Source organism: Haemaphysalis longicornis, unplaced genomic scaffold, assembly GCF_048455015.1.
Source record: "Haemaphysalis longicornis isolate Haplotype H1 unplaced genomic scaffold, Haemaphysalis longicornis Haplotype H1 scaffold_2, whole genome shotgun sequence".
Classification (NCBI taxonomy): domain Eukaryota; kingdom Metazoa; phylum Arthropoda; class Arachnida; order Ixodida; family Ixodidae; genus Haemaphysalis; species Haemaphysalis longicornis.
Window position 1 is genome coordinate 196211483 of NW_027526295.1, and position 14311 is coordinate 196225793.

Consider the following 14311-nt stretch of genomic DNA (forward strand, 5'->3'; position numbering starts at 1 on the left):
TTGCGACCGAGGGGGGGGGGGGGGGGGCACCCGATCCGAGCTCCGTGGCCTCCGACATATGAGTGGTAGCTTGTATGATGCGAGCGGCCAGCCGCTGTTGCAGCCGTGAAGAAGTCCAGAAGCCGTAGGCTAACGTAACTGTTTACTTCATAGCGAGAGGTGAGCCGAAGCCAAAGAACAATGCCCCGACGGGCGAGGTTACAATACAGGACTCGAGCAGAGCGACAACATCGATTCGCTGCTCTAACAGGAATGGTTTACAACGCTTGCGGGGGTCTATTTATACCCAAAAGCGGTAACGGTCAAAACGCCAACAAGCTGGAACACGCCATGAACGTCACAGACACACGCAACGCTCTTTCCAGAGTTCGTAAGTCGTTCATAGCCTCGGCGCGCGTTGAGTCCGAGAGAGGGGAGAGAGGAGGACTTCGCTGAGTTCGCGGGGCCTCTGTGTCCTTGAAGAGCGTGGAGACGAGCCTCGCGGGCAACCGCCGAAGTTTTGAAATGCGCTGAGAGAGAAGCGTCTGACGCGGCTTGTCGCAACCTGTCACCGATATGGTGGCGCACGCACGTAGTGGCTTCGCCGCACAGCCGAGGAGTGATGCGGGGAAGTACTGCAGCGCTGGCTGATTCGTAACACCACGTTCCTACTTGCGGTTTAAATTATGGCATTATACGAGCGCGCTGTTTTATGTAAGGCGACAGTGTGAGATAATGTAACGTAGAGTTTCGGGGAGCTTGATTTCTGGTTTAATGCGCTCACGTGAGTTGAACCGATTAATTAGTAAAAATTTTATCGCGATTAATGCGTTAATCTATAAATCGGTAGGATAATCTTTCAATCGCACACCTCTAGCTTTCATCACATGGTCGCTTGATACCATCGACGAACTTGGCTGTCCACCTTATCCTGGTACTGTGTGCTTCAGAAACCGGCTCCACGGCTCAAGCACAATATTGTGATTTGGCAAGGAACGTACGCTTTGTTTTGCTTGGCCTGTTTTTATTTGATCTGTTTTTATTTGATTATATTCTGTTACACGTGCGTTGCATAATGGAAAGTGAGTTCTGGTAAGATGCTCAACAAGCAGGTTTTTAGGTGCGGTCAGTGCATGCACGGATCGAGTTAATAAAGGAGACAATCCACATTCCCATGGCTGTAATTAGTGAATCAAATGAAGCAGCTTCCTGTTGGGATACGTTTTCATACACTGTGTACTCCATATATGTTTATTCAGCAGGACTGGCCTTATTTGTCACATGTAATGAATGTGTGCTGGGCTTTGATCTTTGCAGTTTTATCTGCCATCAATTTTGGTGCAACGCTTCTGTTTGTGAGAAACTGGCGTCACACTAGAGAGGCAGTTCTGATAGGTTGACCACGCAGGTTTTCAGTGTAGCCGATGTTGTGGTGTCACTAAAAGAGGTCTACATGCCCTTGGAAACATAGTGGTTTGGCGTTTTGGTGAAAGAGTCAGTAGAAGCAGCAGTGTATTGTAATGGATTAGATAATAGTGTATTGCTTCCATCTTTTTAATATTGTGTAGGTTATGTTAGGTTTCATTTGTGGTGTGGGCTTAGATTCACACGAAACTGCCTTATTAGGGTGAGGTATTTTTCAAGATTTCTTGTTTGCTGTGAGCACCATTATTTTGTCATGCAAACGTTGTAAGCATTGTAAACATTGATCGTGCTTCTACAGGGGTCATGTACGTGTGGGGTGTACCTGCATTGTACTCATGTAAATGTGTTGTCTTTTTTTTTTTCAACATCCTTTTTTGTGTTATGCTTTTTTTTTCAATTCAAGTTGGCCTGCTAAACGCCTCACTTTCCTTTTTTCCGATTCTTCTGATGAGTACAAGGTGCTGAACTGGCTTGGGATAGTGTTTCGCAAGTTTTTGAGTAAATAAATGCGCTACAAGAAATGCAACATCATAAAGGAGGCGGCCGACTCTGGTCAAATCGCCCTCTCCTGATATCAATTAAATTTATGATAAAGTTTACCCTTGCTGCATTTTTTTCTTGTTCGGCATTTCAGGACCATCAAACAGTACACATTATGCATTGTTTGAGTTTTCGATATAGGGGTACGAAATGAGGAAAAATGAAATTAGGTAATCATCACTTGCATGACTTCTGATAATTGAAATACACTGTCAGACAGCATATCGCAGGCTTTTGGAAATGCATTTTTTAAAATAAATGGATAGTTCACAAATCCTGGGCTATAAACATCCATCATTTGTCATTCAAGCATTTTGTTATCGATTAGCATAATCAATGAGTGCCCAAAAACCAAAAACAAATCTTTAAGACCCCTCACTGTTTTGTTTATTATTATTGCATTATTATTGCATAATTGCATTACTATTATTACATGGCTATTGTCTACATCTACAAGGAAATGTAAGTAATGATATTTATAACAAATATTTACAACTGTGCACACATACGAACGGGATGAATTCAAGATCAAACAACAAAACTCAACATAAGGAGCAATTATATAAGGATAAAAGCTAGAAAGGTAAAGAGGTCTTAAGACATATACATATGGCTTAAAAACTGAGCAACATTGAACATTTAACAACCGGGAATCCAGCATACGCGTTTTGCGTAAGCTATGCAAAGCAATAAGGAAAAAAATGACTACATGTACTTGTGGAGGAACTGAAGGTGATCCAGTGAATCGAGTTTTAAACATGTTTGACGTTCGTTCATGGTGTAGCCAGCAGAGCTAACGTTTGGTGCACTGCTTGCACTTGTTGCGGGAATGCGCAAAAAACATTTTTGCGAAGCAAGCAAGACGTGGCAACTTCCTAATCTGAGGGTTCCACCATTTTAGCCTATGCTGCACATCCATTCCATCACCGTCGGAGGAGCCTCCAGATAGAAGATACGTGTCCAGCTCGTCGACCTCAGCCACTTCCTCGTCATCATCATACCACTAATGGAAATCAAGAAGCCTGCGCTTCACTGGCTGGGCACTGGTAGTTTCTCCAAGGTTGCAGTTTTCTGGAGGTGGCGCCACAGGCACGGTGATCATTACTTCGCGCACAGTGCCGTGAACTGAACTTCTTTCTGTCTCAGTGAGGGCTCTGAGTTGCCGGAAAGGCGGCTACAAAATGAGGCTACCTAGTGCAACTCTTGAATTTGCAGCTTGCCTCCCCAAAACTGTGCTGCCCTTTTCTTGAATTTTGTGACCACTGATGATGTCCCTTCAGCCGGCGGTAGTAAAGCAGAACCAGCGGCAGTGTCGACAGCTTCTCTTGTTCAAGCTTGTCACTGGCCTCCCTGAACAGCTCCAAGAAATCCACGACGTCCTTGAAAGTGGCACTGCCAACGCTCTCCATTAGTGTATTGTCCCTGGATTCAAGAAGAGATTCAAACTCGTCGTACTGTGCTACTAGGGACCTTATCATTACCAGCTGTGAGTTCCATCTCGTGCTTACTCCTTGGCACACGCCATGCGGTAGTTGACTGGAGAGTACAGTCTTCTCTAGAAACGTCCCAATCGTTTTACCTTCTTCAGCTGCTTGGCTAACACCGGAAGGGGCTGAATGAGGTGCACGTCGTCAAAAGTATGCCGGAGAGTGGTGTTCAGTATGTGGGTAGTTCAATTCATTCTGCAGAAAGCACGCAATGCACTAGTAATGTTCGCCCCCTTGGTCAGTTGCGAACACTACCTTTTCCAACACGGCCTCCTCGTATACTAGATTTGCACACCTGCGTGCAATCTCCAGTTTTCTTCTCGGGAGGGAAGTCAGAAGTGAAAAGGACAAGGCTGATCAGCTCTCACTTCTCGTTAGTGTAGTGAACAGTGACGCTTGTGTACGCCACCCTCTTATAATAGTCAGTCCACATGTCCACCGTGCAAGCACAACGCCTTTCTTCCATTGCCTGCTGTATATCTGGCTTCAAGGATTCCCTGAGCGCAGCGGCCACTTCAGCCACTTTGCTAAAAACTGTTGTATGGCGTAGAAGGGGAGAAAAAGAGAGATGGAGAGAATAAACTTTATTAAACTGAGCTTTTCTTTATCGTGCGAAGTTGGTGGTCGTTGTTATCAGCCCAGCGACGATCGAGACGGCCCTTGCGATCAGGGAGGTCTGTGCCTCCCTGTCGTGGGATGCCACTGCTTCTCTCCCCTGGTCAGCTGTGGTGGTTCGGGGATAAGGATTTTGAGACCACGCCCACAGGATGTGGGGTAGGGTGGCTGGGGCTGTGCAGAGGCTGCAGTTGAGGGATGGGACTTGTGCTGGATGGATTAGGTGCAGGCGGGTTGGGTGTGGGTATGGGCTTGTTTGTTTGAGTACCAGTCTTGCTGTTGGACTGTTGTGAGTCCCGAGTGTGGGGCTGCTAGCTTTCCGCGGAAGAGACGGTAATGTTCCGTAATATTGGTATAGTTAAGCAGACCGCCTCAGGATGCCCTTGCTCCGTGGGAAGGGTCGGGCGCCACTACAGCTCGGAGGATAAAATCTCGAGCTTGAGAGTGTGCGGTTTCGTTCTCTTCCTGTCCCGCGTGGGCCGGTGTCTAGAGTATGTTTACTGGGGTGAGGGGGGATTCTACTGAAGAATTTTGAGTGCCAGGGAGGAAACGTTGCCCTGAGCAAATTTTGAATAGTGGTTTTGGAATCTGAGACAATTATGGGGAAGGGGGCGTGGTACGTTGAGTCAGTGCTGCGGCTATTGCTGCCTTTTTGCCTCGGCTGGGTTTTTCGTACGAATGGTTATTGCATGCAACGGTGGTTCATCTGTGCCTTTCGTTATAGCAACGGCGAATGCTGTTTTGTGTCAATATTCGGCGGCATCGATGAAGAGGGTGTTTTGGCCTGGAGGGTATCTTTTTTGTAGGTATTGTGCCATAAGATCTGTTCTGTATTGGTGATGTGGTGGTTGCATATGCTTCTGCATTGGTTTTATGATTTGATTGTCTCTTATTAGTATTGGAATAGGCTCTCAGCTGTTGTTGCCGGGGGGTTGATTCTGAGCTTTCTCAGTATATGCCGACCTGTTGGAGTTTTGGTGAGACGGACTGTTTGATTGCTTAAGTGTGCGTCTATTAATCCCTCGCAATTGTTTATGCCTAGCTCATCGAGGACAGCGTTGGATGTACTTAGCGGTATCCGTAATGCTGCTTTGTGTGCTTTTATAATTAGTGTATTTATTGCTTTAATTTCTTGGGTGCTTAGATGAAGGTACGTAGAGAATGGAGTAGGAAATTCAGCTGATTACAAATGCTAATCGACCATATTTAGGGGAAATCCCCTAGGTGGAGTAAGTTTCTGCGAAGGAAGGTTTGACATCCACCTCAATGCAGCCGTACAGCTGCATTGGGGTGGATGCTTGCCACTGCTTCTCCGCGACGCCTACGGGATGAGTACTGGGTGGCTGATAAAGGCTCATGCAATGTTTTGGTTACCGTTCGCCTCTTTATGCCTTTTCGCGCCCTAAAAAAACTTGTTATAATCGAGTCTGTAAGCAAATACTACGTTTAAGGCGCTTGAAAAAACAAGTGCGGCTTGGCACAGTGCTCCAACGCCAACGAAAGCTATCCGGGGACGCGGTTCTGCGCTTCCCGACCGTTCTAACGGGTGTCAGCGCCGGCAGCAGCATATCACCACTGTCACCTTTGAACACGTCGAGTGAATTGTATTGTGATGCCGCAAAAGTACAGATGCCAAAGTTCTGTCCAGTCAAGATAGATCAAACTGATACCTTATATACTTTGAGCGACTAATGCCAGTAAAGAATGGTGTTGCATTGTGTCACTGCCGAACACACTCGCTGGCTGTATTCCATGACCTGACGTAATACTTTTTGTTTTCTAATAAAACGTACGCAAGCTCATTACGCAGCCCTTCTGCATGGCTAAATAACATCTAGCTTGCTACACTTGTTTCACATGAATGCGCTCTGTTACAATTTTTGCCTTTGTGGGCCTTATCAAAACGTACTGTCGGTTGTTCAGCATGCCACAACGATACATAAGACCCATGCTTGCTGCGAAAAACGTACGGTTGTATGCTGCGAACTGTAAATGCACGCCGAAGTCATCAGGTTAGTTTTATTGAATTTTCAGTCACTATACCACGCACTGAAAAAATAAATGGGGGTGGGGGTGCAGGGAGGCATCATCTGTTGTTTTGCAGTGATGCCAATAGGGAAACAAACTTCAGGACATTAGTGCAGCACAACCACGTAAGGGTGTAGGGGTTTATTGCGCGGCCTTGCTTTCTACACAACACAGCTTGCCGTCATGCAAACAGAACATCACGAGAGTCTAGACATTCCTCGACAAGGCTTTCTGCAGCCACAGCACGGGTCCCCTTCTTCTTTGGGAGATAAACATAACTTAGCTGGCTCAAAAGGGTGTCACTTAATTTGGTACACAGAGCACAGAGGTGCAGAGGACATTTCACCCTCATGTGAATACCCGTTCATATGTGGTACCTTCAGTCCTACTTCTGTTATACGAGCTCAGTTTTATTCATTCTCTTTAACAGTACTGACATGTACTATCAAAATACGCTTTTGTGCAAATCTCTTGTACTTTAAAATGTGACACAATTTACTATGGCCTTGCTGAGTGTACCAGCCGCACTAGCTGGCTGTGAGCTTTTCATGTAGCCAGTACAAATATTGTCTACGCATTCTTCTCAGTAGCAGGACTCCATGAGACGTGTTGGATCACCCCGCACTGTCTCAGTGCTCTCAGCCTCAGGAAAGAATGATGGTACACTGTGAGACGCCTTGACTCAAAAACAGATACAGTTTTTTTAGAGAAAAAAAGAAAGTGGAGGAAAACATGCCCGCCGGGTGGGATCCGAGCCCACGACCTCCAGAATACGCGTCTGGTGTGATGACCGCTACGCTACCAGCGGGGCTGTGCTCCCCTCCACTTTCTCGGGTATTTATATTAAGGTAATTGTTTCCAGTACTAATAAAAACAGAAATCGACGATTAGGTGTGCATTACCAGCAAAAATATGCACTTACGTGCATATAAAAAAGAACTGTTGGCTCTTGCTTCTCCTTTCTCGCTGTGTGCGCTATGTCCACACCTACACAGTATGGCGAGCTATAGTTTGAAGTGTAGAAGTGAACTCGCGGCTGTGAGGAGATTTAAAGTTGAATTTTAGCCATTATACCGCCATTGGAGATAATTTATGTTTTGTGGGTAGGAAGGCGCGCTGTCAAATCTCCCTCGCATGTTCCTGATCAACATTTGCGCGAATTGTCCCTTTAACGTTTCGAAGTACGCTTAGTTATGCGTTATTCAACGTTCACTGATTACTTCAATTATTGTAGATTGAGTGAGTGAGTTTCAGCCACAATATTTTGGTTTAAAAATATCCCGATTCCAGCGCATGTTCAACCTGTGTGAAATCTGTTCGGTTTTAATAAACCTCTCGGAGTTAAATGTGACGGTGCCCGTGATTTAGAGAGAGAGAGAGAGAGAGAGAGAGAGAGAGAGAACTGCTTAATGTGGGCTGGAGAGGTCATCTCTGCTAGCGGCAGTGCTTGCTACGCCAGACGGGGGTAATTAGAGAGAAAGCAAAAGGTAAATAAAAAATGGCACGCAATGAAATGCAAGAAAAAAAGTCTAAATAAAGTTAAGCAAAAAAAAAATAAATAGAGCGAATGGAGCCCAGGAAGCGCAGAGCGCCTAACAACAAAAAGGAGTCAAAGCGTACTTGACGACGCAAACGCGTACAGATGTAGCCATGCGCACAATGGAAGAATTACAAGGATTCCGTGATTTAAGAACATGATTCTACATGGGATTTTGTAACACTTATTTATTGCCTTAAGCATGATTGAAATACTTTAAAGCAGTGCGTTGAACCCTTTATTTTCCATCACGTAGCCGCCGTGCAAAGCTATTGTCAGGTCGCTTCCGCCGCCGTCTTCCACAAGACAGACCGGTCTTTGTCTTACACAATGTCTCGAACTGCAGGAAACTTGCACACTGCATTCATGGCCCTGTTGATCTCTTCAACGTCAAACTTTTCGCAAGCATTCACAAAAACGTTGAGGTAAGCCAGAGCGTACGTGCTTGAAGGAAGCTCAAAACACTTTCTACCGAAATTCTGCACCGCTTCCTCGTAGCAGTCAAAGTCAGTCAAAGGCTGCTTCTTGGTTAACAGGAGACTGGCCTCTTCTGTGCTGCCGTAGCTGAGCAAGTTGGCGATCTCCGTGACCTTTTCCCTAACGAACGACCTGTTATCGAGCATCCTCTCCAGCTCTCTTATCAGACTCTGTTTGATGCTCGGGTCAGTTGCCTTAGCGATCTTCTTCCTCAGGATGCTTACGGGCACGTCGCGACTATCAACTGCGTCCAGTGGGGCGTCCGGCAGCAAAACAGCTTGTGCCATTTTCTTTCCCTGGAACTGACTGACGGTCATTGCACCAATGCGGAGGTCTCCGTACTCCATTACATGACTTGTATTAGTCTCTTCCCTGACAATGTCAAATTGGCCAATCAGGGTCTCTTTTTGCAGGTTTTCCTTGTCGGAATCCTCCATCCAGTTTACGCTGTACACATCGCCTAGGTATGTTTCTCGAAGGTCGTCGTAGTAGCAGGCATACGAAGATTCGTTGGGGTTAGCCGCGGTTGTGGCGTAGACGCTGACGTTGTCTGGAAGCAAACCACCATCAAACATGGAGCCCGATTCGCAAGCTTCTATGTAGACGACCATCTTGCCGAACCGGCTGTCCTTGTGCATGGTCACGATGGCATCGCTTAGGTTTCGGGCGTACAGCACGTCGTTGGGGAACGCGATCAAACCGGTGGCTCCATGGTCGGTGAAGTAGACGAAGACGTGGTCTCGCGGTCCACTGGCTATGACCTTGCCCGTTCCACCGCCGCGCGGTCTCCTTCCCTGGAGAACGTCGAGGAAGTTGGACGGCGTGACGAGATCGCCCGTGTAGTCCTTGACCACACCCGGGTAGAGGTTGGAGCCGTTCACGTGGTTCACCACGACTCCCGGCGTCGGGTTTTCCTCGGCGTAGGCGATGTCGTCGTACATCATCACCACGATCTGTTGATCTGGGATACCGTGGTTGTGCAGCACGTGGTATGCGTGGCATACGTCGGCCTGGTGGCGGTAGTTGTAGTAGCCATTGGATCCGGCGACGAGAAGCGCCCAAAGCTTGACACCGCTCTCGCCACTGTCGTTTTCACGGAATACGTCCTCTTGGACCCGCACGCCACAGCAGAACGACGCAGTATAGAGTATAACGCACGCCGCGGCTGCAGCTACCGGCAGTGCCATGGTTATCCGGCCAAAGTCTGCGGTCGCATGCACGCGTCGGCGCGTTTAAGCCAGAAGGCGCCTAGTTCTCTCCCTTTCTTTCAAACAACAATCTTGACAAGGCTTCAGATAGCGGTGCTGTTGGAAATGCCCGACGTGTGCGGCAGATATGCCAGCCAACTGGGAGACCGGCGGAATCTGAGACGCTGTGGGGTGGCGACATCGAGAGAGAGAGAATAACTTTATTGTGTGCCCGGTGGGAAAAGGAAGAGGTTGGAGATCCTCCTCGATCCTCTTCCCCTTTTTAGGCGGCAGCCAGGAGTCCTTGGACCCCGGCGGCGTCTTCAGCCATCCGGACGAGTTTCGAGCTTCGTTCGTTTCAGCTGCCAGCTTATCGCGTGAAGTAAGGAGACACGCATACAAAAAACTCCCAAGAGCGCTCGTGACTTTTTAAGGGTGATCGACAGATATAAGCTCTTTACGCTGTTTTCAATAATAATAATAATAATAATAATAATAATAATAATAATAATAATAATAATAATAATAATAACAGTAAAAATTCGTTAATCCGAACTCGGTTAATTAGAACTTCCGGTTAATTCGAACTATGATCCCCTGGTTTCCATCGCTCCTCGCAGAAGAAGTCGGCTCTGAGTGATTACAATGTGTTGCAAATCCAAACCAAACCAAATTTACGAGATGCAAAACAACGAAACAGAACAACAACAGCGTGGTGGGCGCGCTACGCTCCTGCAGCAGCTTATTCTGTTTCTACAGAGGGCGCGGCGACACCGGCGCCAGTGCTGCCGCGCATGCCATTATCATTCACGAAACATTATTGACTAAATAACCTGCCACAAACCTGTAGTAGCGCCTAATTCGCGATAACGAGTCCAGAGGTGGCTTTTTTGTGGTCTGATTCTAGCGCCCGCCCGCTAATTCGAACTCCCCTTAATTCGAACAATTTTATAGTCCCCTTCGAGTTCGAATGAACGAGCTTTTACTGTAATATTATTAATAATAATCAATCAATCAATCATGTTTTTTATTGCTTCTTGCTAATAATTTAGAGCAGTGCAACTTATTGCTATTACCATCACCGCACCTTTACGAGAAGACTAATTTCGGAAGGTGTCTCTTTTTTTCCTGTACGAATCTTTTCCTCAGGCTGTCTTTTATTTATCTCATTTACACCCCTTCAGTTTGTGTGTGGTTGTCGTATGTTTGTTTCTTATAATATGTTTCTTGTATTTTGTATTTGTATCACTATCCGTGCGCCTGCACTCAGGCCATTGGCTGTTCCTGGGCACGTAGATAAACATACTATACATGTAGTTTCTCGAGTCCGAGGGCACGGTGTCGGGGACGAGGAAGCGCGAGACGGCCCCGTTTCTGTCGGCATTGCGCACCAGAATGTGGCTCTGGGCCGTCTCATAGAAGTTGATCATGCGCTTGTTGTGGTACCAGAGCACGAACACCGGCGGCTCGGGGCTCTGGCTGATCTCGCATGTCAGGTTGATCGTCGAGCCCGTCTTCAGGAACAGCTGACCGGAGCTGTCACCCACGATCTCGGCGCGGGCCACCAGCACGCGCAGCCGCATGGGCAGGCTCATCTTTGGGGTCTAGCTAACCTGCGACGGTTGTGTAAACAGGGATTACCCCTCCCTTCACGGGGCTCAGTTGTGTAAGCACGGCACAATGTCGGCGATTAGCTTAAACTGCATTGTTGGGCTAGTTGGGGCTTGGACATCACTGCTTTAACTTCGCGAGGACACTGGACGTAGGCGAAGAACAGACAGGACCACAAGACCGGACAGGACCACAAGACCGGACAGAACCACAAGACAGGACCACAGTGCAGTGGTCCTGTCTGTTCTTCGCTTTCTTTCGAGGTCCTTGCGCATTCTAAACAACGTTGTTAGTGATTAGGCTTAGGGTAAACCCGATTCTGATCGTCCCAAGGGCCGCGTTTAAGAGTGTCCGTTAAAATAACAAGCGGGAGAATTACTTTCTGTAGAAACAGTAAGCTTCATCATCCCGGCGTACACCTTGGCGATTTTGGAAAACTAACTTGGAACCATGCCATTCGATGGAGGTTAAATGTTTGGCTAATGTTGTAAGGAATGTACTGATAGCATTTCTATTTCCCCAACGTAGTGTGCCTCCGGCGTGCTTTTTTAATCAATTTTAGCAGCAGCAGCTCCACGTTCATTATGCAAGAAGTATTACCGCTGTTAATTAAATAATGTCCGTGCGCTTGTAATCCGGAGGGCCCCGCTAAGGACATTCTGAATAACAAGCGTCCAGACAACAGGTGGCCCCGGTACTTCTTATAGGCACTTAGAAAGAGCTGCTTATAAGGCAATACATCCTTACTAATCTGAATGCTACGTTCAATTAATATCCCGGGGCTGCCCGAATAGAAAGTTCCATCAATGATGTGGACCTCCTAGCTAAGGCGCTCGTAAACTATAGCAGGCTGACGTCACAGGCCAGCCAAATCCGGACCTTGATCGAGATTTTCAACTTTACGAACTCCGCACATCTCTTTCCGAATGCAACAAAAACAGCACCCCGGGCCCGGATCATGTGACCTATCGTCTCTTAGCCAACTTGGATGACGCCTCAATGGAACAACTTCTGCAGCATATTAACGCCCATTGGAAATCCGGAAAACTTCCCCCCCAATGGAAAACAGCAGAGATCCGCTTTATCCCGAAGCCTAACAAGTCCCCCCACCTGGACAACCTTCGTCCTATTTCTTTAACATCTTGTGTGGGTAAATTGGTGGAGCGCATGTTACTTCGACGTCTACAACCCTACCTAGAAACTAAGGATCTCATCCCAAGTACAATGTACGGCTTCAGAAAACATCTGTGCACGCAAGACATCCTTCTTCGCATAAAGGAAGAAATTCTCATACCAGCCTCCCGAAATTCACCTCGTGCAATTCTTGCATTGGACTTAAAGGGAGCCTTCGATAACGTCTCTCATTCTGCAATCCTCTTCCGGCTCAACGAAACAGGCTGCGGCTTGCGTACTTACTCATACATTGCCGATTTTCTCACGCAAAGAAAGGCGATCCTAAAAGCAGGCGATGTGAAATCTGACCCAATCACCCTAGGAGATCGAGGCACTCCTCAAGGTTCTGTTCTTTCACCTTTGCTTTTTAATATCGCTCTCCTGGACCTCCCTCGTCAGCTTAAAGCCATTCCCCGTGTTCATCACGCATTGTATGCGGATGACATTACCATTTGGACTGACACGGGTTCTTTAGGTGAAATTCAAGATACCCTTCAAAAAGCCACTGACACTGTAAAGCAATATGCCTCATCAATTGGCCTTCGGTGTTCCCCTCAAAAATCTGACCTCATCATTGTACGGAAAAGCCCCCCTGCATTCAATAAAGAATCAGTTCAAATTACCCTCGATGGTCAGCTTATACATCCCATGGAGACCTTCACTCAAGATACTTGGTGTTACAATCCAGGCCAATACACGGAACGATCAGACATTATTCAAGCTCACCACAGTATTTACTCAAGTTACCCACATGCTCCGCCGAATCTCCAATCGACATCGCGGCATGAAGGAGGAAGACCTTCTCCGCCTTATCCGCGCCTTCCTCATATCACGGGTCATCTACATCGCCCCCTACCTAACTCTCAGCAAAACTGACACGGAAGCCATTGATCGCCTCATCCGCAAAGCTATAAAGAAAGCTCTTAATCTTCCTATGTCCACCGCGACAACTAAACTGCTCCAATTAGGAATTCACAACTCTGTCACGGAACTCATCGAAGGGCATCTTTCCAGTCAACGACTCCGCCTAACTCAAACACCAACAGGACTGGCACTTTTACAGGACCTAAAAATGTCAACTCCGCAGACCACGGACAGAAAACCTCTTCCCCATAATTGGCGTCAATCCATTTGTGTCCGCCCTCTCCCCAAAAATATGCATCCCACTCTGCACTTCGGTCGTCGACACGCCCGTAGCCAAGCCCAAGAACAAATCTACGGAAGCAATCCTAATGTTTTGTACACAGATGCCAGCCCTTACTCCAATCCGTCCCATCACTTAGCCATAGCAACCACTAAGGACAAGATCATCACCTGCGCCTCAATCAAGACCCCTTCTATCTGGGCCGCGGAAGAATTCGCTGTGGCCCTCGCCATCACTCAAACACCCGCAACGATTCTAATTACAGACTGTCAAGCCGTCTGTCGCAGCTTTTTATCAGGTTACGTGGCCTCAACTACGTGGAACCTCCTGGCTCAACACGCCCCCAACAGGAAAATCGACATTGTGTGGACCCCGGGACACTCCTCACTAACGGGCAATAATTTTGCCCATAGACAAGCCTGCGAACTCTCCTCCCAGGCCTCTGAGGAAACACCAAGTCTCGTTCCCCTGCTCACATTTCAAGACATCACCCAACATTACCGCACATCAAGACAACATTTTCCCCCTCCTCACCCGCAGCTTACTAAAACAGAAGAAGTAATACTCCGGAGGCTTCAAACAAACACCTTTCCTCACCCAACTTGGCTACATCGGATGTACCCCACCCAATACCCTGCTACATGTAAATTCTGCCCTAACCCATGTACCCTCATACACATGATCTTGGGGTGCGCACACAACCCAGCCCTCCCACCTTTACCCACTTCCTTTCCCCTCCCTGAGCTGTGGGAGAGCCTGACGACCAGCGCCGGCTTGGATGCACAGCAACTCCTGGTGTCCAGGGCTGAGACAGCAAAATCGTCCCATGGTCTCCTGGACTGAGGAGCCACTCCCACATCACCAGGCTCACAATAAAGTTTTTCCTCCTCCTCACCAAAAAAATATCTTTAGACTGGAAAGGAACTTATCAGAACCTCTCAATTTCCGAGTTTTCTTGTACCCTTCTGTCTCAAGTAAGTTGGTGGAACGGCCAGTTGCGTGGACAGGCGATGGAATGGAATATGCAAACGGTTCGAGGAGAGGCGGTTTCCACCACGAGAAGAGTTCATCGATGTGTCGCCCGCCCGAAGAGCGACCGTCTACTCCA

The 14311-nt window shown here is 47.5% G+C and overlaps 1 protein-coding gene and 1 pseudogene across 1 annotated transcript; both read right to left on the reverse strand.

Moving 5' to 3' along the window:
• Positions 1 to 7833: 7833 nt before the first annotated feature.
• On the reverse strand, positions 7834 to 9326 carry LOC144169752 (legumain-like). Its single transcript, XM_077699083.1, has one exon. It carries the CDS (start codon positions 9273 to 9275, stop codon positions 7935 to 7937), a length of 1341 nt encoding a protein of 446 aa, XP_077555209.1. The 5' UTR covers positions 9276 to 9326; the 3' UTR covers positions 7834 to 7934.
• A 53-nt stretch (positions 9327 to 9379) lies between these two features.
• LOC144168466 (uncharacterized) lies at positions 9380 to 12837 on the reverse strand (annotated as a pseudogene).
• Between the last annotated feature and the right edge of the window lie 1474 nt (positions 12838 to 14311).

Coding starts and splice junctions, on each gene's coding strand:
- LOC144169752 (XM_077699083.1), bottom strand. CDS start 9,275: ATGGCACTGCCGGTAGCTGCAGCCGCGGCGTGCGTTATACTCTATACT.